The 12,661-nt window shown below is 43.9% G+C and overlaps 1 protein-coding gene and 1 pseudogene across 1 annotated transcript; both read right to left on the bottom strand.

The window, feature by feature from the left end:
• Nucleotides 1–5,693: 5,693 nt before the first annotated feature.
• Nucleotides 5,694–6,841, bottom strand: LOC133931089 (uncharacterized; annotated as a pseudogene).
• Nucleotides 6,842–8,164: 1,323 nt separating this feature from the next.
• Nucleotides 8,165–9,382, bottom strand: LOC133883601 (NDR1/HIN1-like protein 1). Its single transcript, XM_062322977.1, has one exon. It carries the CDS (start codon nucleotides 8,908–8,910, stop codon nucleotides 8,284–8,286), a length of 627 nt encoding a protein of 208 aa, XP_062178961.1. The 5' UTR covers nucleotides 8,911–9,382; the 3' UTR covers nucleotides 8,165–8,283.
• Nucleotides 9,383–12,661: the final 3,279 nt, after the last annotated feature.

The raw sequence follows: 12,661 nt of genomic DNA, 5'->3' as shown, positions 1-12,661 counted from the left end.
AGCATCAGCTTCATGTGAATCTTAGTATTTTTGTATGCAGTGATGGTCGAAGCATTTAAGTTTGACATCACATGATCTAGGATGAAATTTATTTTGAAGTTGAGACAGAAATTTCCTACCATCACCTCGTGCATAATACAACCAAATTATTTTCTTTTTCAGACTCAGTAGTCGGTACAACAAGATTATTGTGCAGAGATCACAGCAGCTCACTTTGCACTGAAAACATGCCAAAAGGATATTATGCACAAGCCTTCGCAACAAGAATTACATAGATTTACAAAAATGGCATGCCTGTTCGCAAAAAAAAAAAAAAAAAAAAAAAAAAAAAAAAAAAAAGGTCATGCGTGATTATTAAGAGCTCCAAGGGATGCTATATCGTTAAAAATATCAAGCAGTGTACAACTGTAAATTATTCCAAGTCTTTTCCTGTCCAATTTACGCAAACTTGATGTTTATTGAAACAATGGATACAGAGCGATGGATCAAATTTCAAATACATATTTACATGCAGAGCAATTTCAACTATGCCACTATGTGCAAAACCAAAGTATCACTCGTACTTCTTTTTTTTTTCAGAAACGGGGCCCACACTCATCTATTTGCAGAGGAAATAAACGAGCGCCCCGGGGGGAGCGCCGGGGATCGAACCCGGGTCGCCCCCCTGGGAGCTGCCTCCAGGGACCAGTCGGGTCCGGCAGCCCCCCTAAGTATCACTCGTACTGAACGTACAGGCCTCTTAAACTTAAAGTTTACATCAATCAAAGCAGGAAAATTGTGAACAAGCTCAGGTTACAATAGATCTCTTCAAGTTTACAACAATGCAGGGCAGGCTCCAAAGATGTAGCTCCCAATCTCTTTCTCATCGCTATATGGAAGAACCAAACAGTGGAGCATGAATTGCAGAACGATAATTGGATTCACTCAGTGAGAGGCATCACGACATCCGCGTAGCTACATGAGTTCATTGATCTCTGGGTGAAAATCATCCTGCAGCTGGACACTCCAGATAATATCTTTTCACGGTTCATTTTGCGCATTTAGAGCTACTCAAATTTGGAAGGCTAAGGTGAAAAACAAATGTAAGTTTTTCTCCTGGTTGTTGGTTCAAAACAAACTAAACACGTCGAACAATCTAGCACAAAAGAATTAGTCAGATAACACAAGAATCAGCTCTACACCTTGAATTGCAATGTGTTTTCTCAAAAATGGTTCGGGAGCATGTCACTCGTTGGTCAGAGACAAGAATTCAGAGCATGCTCCTACATGACCATGCCTGGGTTGCACCATGGTGGAAACAGATGATAGTGGCGATCCAAAAATGACTAGAAAGTGGCTAATTTAGTTTTCATCCTATACATCCTGTAACATCTGCAAAGAAAGAAACAGACAAATTTTTTAAACAAGAGCTTGCATCCAGTTCCTTCTCTGGTGATAGATAAGGTCATGGCAACACTGGGAATAGAGATGACACAAAACTTCTAAGACTGCTACGATGTTGTATCTATATATCATTTCTGTTAGCCATCTCTAGTTGTTCTCTTTTTAGTCGTTGCTCTCTGTCAATTTCGCTCGGCAGTTATTCTGTTAATATAAAAATATATGTTATACATTAATGGATGGAAGCGCTCCTGGCACTGTTTTAAAAAGTTTACAACAATGAGTAAAAACTTTCGACGGACACACCCCAACAGCCTATAAATCCGTACAGCTCCTCATAGACAACGCTGAGCAAAAGTTTTTCATACAGTAGAATGGCAAAATAAAGCATGCAGGCAGGCAAGTCTTACTTGTGGTAAATCTAAAAGGAAACAAAATCTTCGCTAGCCTCCATCGCATGCCTTATGCCTTTCAAGTTTCAACAGATACATAGAAGCACGAGAAAACACCACATAAGTTTCAAATACACACGGGTACAAATTTCAGGTAAGGATGGCGGTATGTAGCAAGCAGCAGATCATTTCAATTCGGAGGACTGCCATGGCCAATGCTGGGGCTATGACCTGTAGTGGTTGAATCGGTCTGGCCAGCAGGTGCCTGCAGAACACTCCTTCCAGTGAATGAACGAGGCAAGCTGGTGATTGGTGCCCTCACGTCCAGCTTCCTTGCATGACTTGGCACAGGCAGCTGCAAGAAGAAAATAGCACTGAACAGCAGCATGAACACAGCAACGTTTTTCGATGAAATGGCCATGAAGTTTACAAGAAAATAGATGATGGTAACTTGTTTGGAGTGGGAAGAGGAAGATGAGAACTCAGTATGCAAGTTACTCACAGGTAAGACGGCTCACCTCTTGAGCCAGCTCCGTTCTTTATATATGCAGATTGTATCACTAGTTTAGTTCAAAAGATGTACTTTTAAAGTAGTTCGGTAATGGGAGGACCACAACAATCCCCAGACAATTGTTTAGGATTTGGATGTCTCGGTATCTTAATATTTTTATATAACGCCAAAGGGAACACCTTTTCCTAATCCGGTTTTATTCTAAGAAACATCTAAGCTTTACCTGCCTGAATATATACTGTATGCAGTGAGATTTATAATGAAAATTAATACCATGGGAACATACCTCGAGTATGGGTGAACCGAGTGACAGCCTGACAGGGATCACATTGATGCTTTCGTGTGAATTCATCCTTCTCACAAGCATGAACATTTTTTATTTTTCTTTGCCATTACATCAATCAATCAACAGAACTAGCAATTCAAAAAAGTTACCAAGAATTACCAAGGACTGAAGATGCAGTTACGAACCATCTGCTTAGCACGATAACCAGTTATGCTACTGAAACATCTGCTTGCCACACTAGCTGATCCACTTGTACTTAATTTAGCAGTAAGGTACGAAGTTAGCAAGGGGCAAATATATCATGGAAGCCCCATTAAGCATGCAAGTTGCAAATTGAAGTATATAAGTGAAGCATATGCAAGTTCCAAACTTAAATATAGAAATGCAACACTTCTCATGCTGATCCACTTGTACTAAAATTAGAAAATAACACTCTACTGTCAACATTTTGGTAGCATGAAAGTTGCCTAAGACTAAATATATCATGAAAGCCTCATTAAGCATGCAAGTTGCAAACTTGAGACACCTAAATGCGACAATTTTCATGTTCCAATCAAGTTCAAGCGACCATGACCTATCAGAGCTTATCAGGCCATTAGGTGGAGGAGCAACGGCAAGTTGGAGCTTCTAATTTTGTTTCTCCCCACTGCATATAGAAAAGAGTCTACAACAGCTAATGTCCAAAGCTAAAAAATATATGCAAGTCCTTGCACCACTAAAAAATGTTCTATCTCTGTGGGATCCTATTTTTTCTAAAATTCCTGGAACTTTGATTTCGATTTGGAAAAGGCACTTTGAAGTCTTTTTTTGGTTTGGAACCTTGCTTCCCATTTGTTGGCTGGAACTCATCAAAATAATTAATTTGAGGTTCCATCATCGTCTATGGCACAATACAACTAATCTGCATTTATTCCCGCCCTTTAATTCAATCACCCCAAGAAAAAGTGTCGTAAACTCGACCAAAGATCATAAAGCATAAAAGTTTTCATCATTCTTGCCGCGGCAGTTGTTCGTCATTGATTTTTTAGGAAAAAGGTAAGTACCAAAGCACGCATCGGTGCATCCAATTGGAAATCATTGAATGGTGCTAAGAATTGTAAATAAGACATAATTACTCAAGATCAGAAACATAAGGCATCATCCGTCACCCATATACACTCACTCCGTTCCAAAATAGATGATATTTTAGAGTTATGCATAAGTAATAAGATGAACAATAAAATGATCATTTTATCCTCTTTTAATATTGTTTATTGCGTGGGAAATGAAACTTGCATTGTAAAAGAAGTTACTTATTTGAGAGGGTAAGATTGAAAAGCTTAGTCTAAAGTTACCTTAAAATTGTAGAATATCATGTATTTTGAACATTGTAGAAGAGGTTAAAACGTTATCTATTTTGAAACGGATGTAGTAATAGCTATGCGTGGGCACTTGGTCGGAAAGAAATCACAGAGCTGAAGCATCAGCTTTAGTAGCTTCTCATCAAATTGCAGCATCAGGCTATTCTCTTGTCAAAACTATTATAGACTTATAGTTACCTAATAAACTAATCTACGTGCTTACTTAATCTTATTTGTCGTACGAATATCTACGTAGGATTTTCCACTCAATGCCTCACTTGTCAATGAGAGATGGGTGGCAAATCCTGAAGTACCAACTGGTAGGGTGGCGACTCATAAATTTTCCCAGGGTTGATGTGGGAGCATTTCCATATCACCAAACCTCTATGAAGATCAAAATGGAAGGATATGTGTTACCTGCCTAATAATTTGTAAAGACAAACGGTAAGAATGAGAAGATATCAGAAATGTTAATCACTCCTCACTCTGTTCATAAAACTGTTGGAAAATTGCGACAAATATTAAGTTCAGATTTTATTAACAGGAATACTACATAGGATAAACATGATACAAACACTAGAACTAGCAAATCTATCGTATACTTCAGATCGAAAAAGATATTTCTCATGATTCAAAGTTGCACGCACAACTTGTTGGGTTGATGAACACGAGCTTCCACGAGGTATGTCGAGGAAGTAGTCATAGTAGATGTCAACGATGCGTACCAAGCCGAAGACATGGTCGACTGAGAACACACCGAGCGGTCACGCGAAGACGCTGCCCAAAAACCTGATTGTCGCCCCATGCAAAACTCTATGCGGCACTGGTTTTGGAGATCCCACTGTCGGTGCGCGCCAATCGGAAAGGTTGATGAGGCTTGGCGGCAGAACAACACGGTGCAGCGTTCGCGAGAGAGAAGATGGAGAAAATGAGAAGACGAAAAACTAAGAGACCAATCGAGACATCTCCTAGTCCTCAAATAGCCACCACATGTAGTAGTAACAACCCATCAAAGAAATGGTAACTGACGCGGTTTATATCAGGTTAAATTTGACATTTTCAATCTCATTAAAATGTCATTACCCAAATGATTATTATCATATATACTGCATGATTCAAATAGCTGATTAATCGCAACTCACAAGTCATGACAATTTTTCATACGAAAAATGTGTGAAATACGCGCGCATGTGTATAGCTAAAGTTACTCTCTTTCTCTCTTACATGTGTTTCTATTTTAGATAAAGGAGATAGCCAACTATTTAAGCATGTATAACTATCCTTGGACTAGCAACAGGGGAGTAAAGTGTGCATTCTTCATAATTTCATGAATGAGCCATAAATGGGCATACTTCGGAATTTCATGAATGGGCCAATTCCAGCAAAAACACATCACAAGAACTAGTAATTTGTGCACTTCTTGCTGATCTAAAACTAATGAACTACTCAATTTTTCCTTTCCAGAAGTACTGAAACAATCCTCAAAAGCACTCACACTCTAAAAGCTCTCAACAAAATCATAATAAGTTTATTAATCAACTCACTGCACACAATATCAGTAATTGGTAACATATACCATCAAGTAGCGAGTTACATATACATGATGATATTGTTTCATTATCCTACAACGGAGTGCCTAAGTATAAGTGTCGAACCATACATGAGTACATGGGATGCACCCCTCCCCCCAACCTACCCCTATTTTTGTTTCAACTGCGCAAACATAGCCTGAAGTGTTGCCCAGCAACAGAACAAACCTATCTCTTATATACAAGACTCATTTTTCAGGTATGTCTCCCTCCTTTGCTGCTATTGAGCCTGGACAGAAGGTAGAGGCAACCTGAAGAGAAGACAATCGATGTGGCAAAACAAAAGAGGTCAGCACATGATGTGATGGTCACCCTCTTACTCTTCTCAAAGATTCCAACCAGTAGAACCATGACAATGACATGATCCAGTTTTGTCTTCAGATCATTCACCGACTGAATTACCAGTCACTTGGGCCGTTCCTGCAGATAGAATTAGAGATATCAAGAAACTGAAATTGACTGTGATGCATTGCCTCTTGTATCATTGAGAGGGATGTGCATGTGAACCAACTGGAAGCCTGAACAAGCCAAAGAGGTTGGAGCAGTAAGAGGATGACTTTGCAATGTCCATGTTACTGATGAACAGCTCGTACAGGCCCGTACCGAAGACAAATATGACCGTTCCAATCAAAAACATGTCTGGAGGTGAACAAGTAATGCAAAATGGAAGCCCTTACTACAAATCGGCGCATATGGTGATGATGTCGTGGTCGAATTGTACTTCAGTGACTCGAATTTGAAGATAAAACTAAAAAGTGGTTAATGGTGCTTGTTTTGAGCTTTATAACAAGCATGAGGTGAGTCAGTTTGGTTACCAATGGCTTCAACCAGCATGAGGATGACCTTTCCCCTACCGTGCAGGTAGTACTGGACGAAGGCGTCCATGACGTAAATGCAGCCCTGCGGAATCACATGCTCCATTTCACACTTCACAAATTGGGAGGCAATATAGACCCCAATGGTTTTTGATTTGTGAATCAATCGATGAAGCAAGCAGGCACCTTGAGGAAGCATGAGACTGAGCCAACGAGCGAGCCACCGATAGCGAGGAAGGTCAAGAAGCGGCAGGCGTAGATGACCTTCTCGATCCACGCCTCTAGTTCCGACCCATACGTCGTCCCAGGCAGCCCCACCAGTCAGAACTGCAAACCACGCACGCGGTGGTGGTTGTGGTGCTCCGAGTGCGCTACATCCGCCGTCGCAGCCGCGTGCGAACACTTGGTAGACACCGCCGTTGACCTTGCATGTAGCCTTGGCCTCCACGCCCACCCGCCGCACCCTACCCCCACTAAACCCTCCGCAGTCGCCACCACCACCCTGCAACCGGAAGGTTTGGGCTTCATTGTCTTGTGGCTCGGGCCGACACCGCTCACTAGTCAGTAGTCACTGATCACTATGCTCCCTCTCCCCCGGTGCGCGGCGCTGGTGGTTAAGTAGCAACCGTCGGAGGGGATAGTGCTACAAGTGGCGCGCCACGTTCGGTGCATCGCACGGGCACAAACAATCGGGTTGTTGCGTTGCAGGCATCAGTGAGTCCACGTTGGTGGAGACGAGGCAAGGGGGGAGTCCCCCCATTCCCCTCGTCTGCCCTAGCACCATGTCGTGTGTCCTCCCTAGCGGGGCGGATGGTGACGGAGATAATTCCGCGATGGGTGATGCTTGATTGATGATGATCTAGGCTCGCGTTGGCCAGCCATTCCTTTCGCCAACTCACACCGCCAGCGCCACACACCAATATCGGAACACGACGACTCGGCCTACCGACGAAATGCGATTTCGTATGACTTGAGCACGCATGACCTATTTTGACCATCAATCCACAATTGACATTCATCTATCTGTTAATTTTCTCACTTACCTTAAGATTAGCTAAGTGTGCGTGTATTATAATAAAATATATATATTGGATGCGATAACATCAAATACAAACTCAAGGTATTGAGATTGTGTATGCGTCGTGAGAGTGCCGTTGAACGAATATATCGTGAACGTTGTTGTAGTTTGATTTTTGATGAGATCCGAAAAAAGGTGAAGAAATTATCTACTAATTTTTCTCATAATTTATTTATTTATTTTTATTAGTAAAACCGATCTCATATCCGTAGCTGATAACGATACGAGAAGACTGGAAGACGAGAGTAGATGACAAAAATAAGTAAATTATTTTATTTTTAGAGGTTTTGTTAGATAGAGAAGAGCAGAAGAAAAACTAACGTAAAAATCAACTCATATTTTATATAGTAGAGATTTTTTTCACTAATCTTGCAACAAGAATCTCAGTTAAATGAATGGTCAAAAGTCATGCGTCCGCACGCGGCTGTGGAATTTCCGGCCTAGGATTCTAAGTTGAAGAAGAATAAGAAAGATATAGGATTCCAATGTGACATGTGGTTACTGTTGGGCTTGCTTCTCGGCCCAGCGACACCCGATCTGTTGGATCACATGCGTTCAGAAAGGGAAATTCTGGTCCAGCCCAATTCAGCGCCCGAGCTGATGGTGCAGATGGAGAAATTCACCAGTAATTCTCATCGAAATACAGTAACACTGACAAAATTACATGCTGCGCCGTGTTGTACATTGGCACAGGCGCACAGCTCCTGATTTACCAGGATTAATTCGATGGATTATCATCACAGCTTGCAGGTAAAAATGGTATGAACGTCGTTGGACTCAACTAATTCAGTTGATCGAGTGAACGAACGAACGAACGAATGGCAGGAGAAAATATCCGGGTGAATGAATGATGAGGGAAGCAGACTAGCAGAGTGAGTAGTGATGCCATGGGCTAGGGCGACCTGGAGCGGCAGTCGATGGGCATGGCGGTGCTGTTGCCGGGGAAGAAGAAGAGGAAGCGGCAGGAGATGCGCGTCCAGAACCGGAGCGACACGAAGATGCCCACCTTCCACTTGGTGCGCGCCTTGCCGAAGAGGTCGAGCGGCACCACCCCGGCCTTGAGCGCCCCGTCCATATACCGCATCCCGTCGGGGCTCAGCGGCCGCCCCGCCGACACTACCTGGTACCGCAGCGGCACGGAGCTCCGGCGCGCGACCGAGAAGGGCCTGGCGCGCAGAACGGCAACCTCGGCGCCGCGGAAGCCGACGGCGAGGTCAACGCGGGAGAAGGACGCGTTGGCCTTGGAGTTGGTGTTCTCGGCCTGGATGGTGAGCGACAGCACCAGGTTCTGGATGGTGCCCGTACCGTCGTACTCCAGCGCCACCAGCCGCGCGTCGGAGACCAGCAGGTACGGCATCTTGGGCTTGTACAGCAGGTACACGGCGAACACGGTGGCGCCAGTGACGATGACGCCGATGGCCAGCAGCGTGCACAGGATCACCATCGCCCACACCACGCCGGAGCTCCTGCGATGGTCCTCCTCCCGGATCCGCGGCTTCCCGCGCTCGGCCGGCCGCATCTCCCTGCTGCCCCTCAGCTATCTCTGAGTAGGGTGAGCTCCTCCCTTTGTGTCCATGAGCGTGGGCGGCGGGGAATCGATTGGATTAATGCTGGAGGAGTGGCATTAAGGTGAAGGGGAGGCGCGCCGGAACGGAGGAAGGATGGTTAAGGTTGGGGGAGATGAGAATGTGATTGAGCAGGAGGAGGATGGGAATTGGGTTTGGTATCTCGCCTTGCTTCATTCCTTGCTCTCTCCCCCAGCTTCCTTTTCGGAGCTAATCTGCATGCTCAACAAGGTGCCTCCTTGCTTGCTTGCTTTTGCAACTTCAAACGAGTAGTATTAAATCATCAGTGCCACATCAGATCCGTGTGTCGGAGCAGAAGAATGGGAATCATCTGATGGCATGGGCTTTCTCTCGCATCGCATGCATTGGACTGCCCCAGAGTTGGTCGGTCGATTCGGCTGCATTTGCATCACGCGCGGCTGGTTCATGCAAGTCCAGCTGCCCCAGCCCCAAGTTATTCTCATGCAGGCTACGTACGCAGCAGATGGTTAGTAATATGGGAGGCTCATTCCAAACTCCTATAGCACCGAAAGCAAATTCTATAAAATTCAATCCTACGAAAAACTCTCTCTTACGATGTTACATGTTCACTCTACTTTTCAGCTTAGCCATTAGTTTCAAAGATCTATTCCAGCTCAACTATTAAATTACGGGATAGATAATATGAATAAGATCTCACGAGAATATTTATGAATAATATTTTATAAAATTTGCTTCCGCATAGCACTCTTCCCCAAGCTCAGTTAGCCAGTAGCACGGCCTAGCTAGCTCACCTTCTCGCGTCTGCACCTTCCTGCTCGACTGTGCGTCACGACTCATGACCCACGCAACGACACGACCACGCCTCCACCCGACTGGCCTGACACTAGCCCTCCGCCTTCCGGCCTCCCTGACCTGAGCCCCTGCTCGGAGCTCCCTCGGCGATGGCTGTCGAGACGTCGAGTTCCGCCTCCCTTGCACGGTGCACGTACGTGTGGGCACAGGACGCCATGACGCACTTGCCGTGGACAGCCGGAGGCCTAAGGCCGGAGCCAGACACCATCTTCAACGATGATCGACAAGGGATAGGGCGACGTGTTCAGCAATGAGCGGCGAGCGGCCTGCGGTCGAGCGCCTTGGCGGCTTGGCCCTTGGAATTTTGGATTATCACTGTTTGTTTAGGGGCAACACTGCAACAGAGACAAGTAATCGGGTAATGCCATATTTCCATTGAAAATTATAAATTGTTGCTGCCAAGTGCCAATGCCATTGAATAGTTTAAATTTAGTTACATTGTATGTTGTCATGTAGATATGGAGAGATATTCTTTAAAAGATGTCAAGAAAACTTTAGTAACTTAAGAAAGTGGTGTTGAGCAAAAAAAAAAAAAAAAAAGCATGTGTTGAGCTGAATATAGATAATATTGCTGCTGATCCGAGGCTATGAAAACCAATTGAAGAGTTTGATTCCGATATTTGAGATGAAGCTAGAACATAGTGGCATGTTTTGTGTTTTTGAATTTATCATTTATATTGTTTGTCAATTGTCTTATAATTATTATTTATATATGCTATGTTGCATATGTAGGTTGCCACAATATAGAATGGCTCATGTCACAATGATTGGTGGATTTTACCTTCATTAATTCGTATTTATCTAGATACAATACAATTTTTTATGACACTTGTCTATTTTTATATCTCTACGTGTTTATATCGGTGGTATTGTATTTTTTATGACACGTCTTTAAATTAAAAACTAGTGAAAATTCTATTACTTAGTAATTAGCATATTTTTGCTTCATTCATAGATCCGCAACTATATAGGTGGACCATATATATTCGACCGCTCGGGGATCCACCTATACCGCAGCACCAGGCTCTAGACGGGCTTGGCACAAAACACCAATGGATAGTACCTGCACAAGCCCGATTAGCACCCCCTCTCCCCAAAGCCCAGTCCAACAGCCCTTCCTGCTCCGTGCTCTCTGCTCCCGTTTGCTCCCCATGGCGGTGCGGCCTGCTCGCCGGCTCGACGGCGCACCTGGCCTCCCTCTCACTCACCTTTTGCCTTCAAAGACTGGTACATCTGTCAGTTGGCACGCATGATCAGTTACAGTAAAATATACTACTTCCGGCTTTTGCACATCATACTGTAGTAATTTTAACCTTTCGATTTTTCCTAAAATTTTTATAAATATATAAAAATATACAATACGAATAAAATATATTTCACATCAAATCTAATGATACGAAAATTGAAATATCTATAAAGTTTTTATAAAAAATAAGATCAAATTTGCTATAATAAAAAGCAGATAACAAGTAAAAAAACGAATTAGTAAAAGGCAAGCGTGGCGCGTACATGTGGCACAACTGAATGACCAATCGAGTGTCTTCACCACCTGAAGTGAGGGTCCGAACGTGAAAAGGAGAAAGCAGTCGAGGCCATCTTCAGTAGTTACTTAAATTTTTATTCTTAAAATATTATTACAGTATCCCATATCACTATTACAATATCCTTTATTTTTTATCTCCATTAGCTACCCTATTTTCTATCTTCTACTATTCTTTTCCTCCCTCCGGTCTCACTATCAGCCTCTATGAACAGTACTGCTACAGTCTGCTACAGTTTTTTATTCCGTCCTGACCGAGCCCCAGCATGGTAAACAATTACAGTAACTCCGAAAAACAGCTACATCCTCTCTCTCCATATCACTGTAGCAATATTGTACGGAACTGTAGCACAGGGTAGGTGGAAATCTTAGGTGATAGTTTTTCGGTTGGCAGCGTCCTCCCTTTCAGCGGGTGCAGACTTCCAATTGCTGCCAATTTCCAACAGCAGCTCGGACGGTCAGTGATAAGATCATGCCCAAGGGAATCCCTTCACGGGCAGATTCCCGTCGTGAAGGGATTCCCGTTCCCTTCAGCGCTCCCAACGGTTTCCCTTCACGGTTCCCTTCACGACGGGATTCCCAGGGTCATTCCCTTCAGGACGGGATTCTCTCTTCGTTCCCTTCGCGATTCCCCTCGAAGGGAAGCTGTTGGAGATGAGAGGAAATAAAGGGAATGGGAACGGGGAAGGGAATCGGGAAGGGAACGAAATGAAGGGAATATGGTTGGGGATAGTCTAAGGCAGCGACACCTTAGTTGGCGAGGGCGAATTTAAGGCTCTCAGATCCACGCCCAGGCACCCATCTACTTTGACAGCTGCATTATCAGGAGGGAAACGTCCCAACAGCTCCTGCAATACAATGGCCGGCCAGCGGACTGCCTCACAGGGAGAAAAGCCAACCGAAAAACTATCACCTAAGATTTGAACCCCCTCACCAGGATGATCATCAAACGGCCCGTCGGCCACCAACACAGTCGAGTTAATCTTCGGAACACCATCCTTCGCCGACATCTCGGTGATATCTTTTTCAAGAGCTGCAAGCTGAGAATCATTATAAGATATTTCAGATTCCTCAACACTTACTTTGTTGGCCAAAACCACAAGAAAGTCGTCCACAACCCTGTCCAATATACCATCAGCCATGGAAATATATTTCCCATTTAACTCCACTTGATTAAGTATCTCTTCCTGCATGTCATTTTCTTCAGAAGGTTGTCCATCGTTTAGAGCACCGGATGAACTTCCCTGAATCTCCTTCCCCTTGGCCCTCTTGTTATCACGGTCACCCAGAAGATTCTCCTCCTTTTCGTGCTAGGTATCACCCTCATTGTC

Source organism: Phragmites australis, chromosome 10 (assembly GCF_958298935.1).
Source record: "Phragmites australis chromosome 10, lpPhrAust1.1, whole genome shotgun sequence".
Lineage (NCBI taxonomy): Eukaryota > Viridiplantae > Streptophyta > Magnoliopsida > Poales > Poaceae > Phragmites > Phragmites australis.
Note: the sequence above shows the minus strand (reverse complement) of the source record. Positions and strands in the feature narration are given on the sequence as shown.

Coding starts and splice junctions, on each gene's coding strand:
- LOC133883601 (XM_062322977.1), bottom strand. CDS start 8,910: ATGCGGCCGGCCGAGCGCGGGAAGCCGCGGATCCGGGAGGAGGACCAT.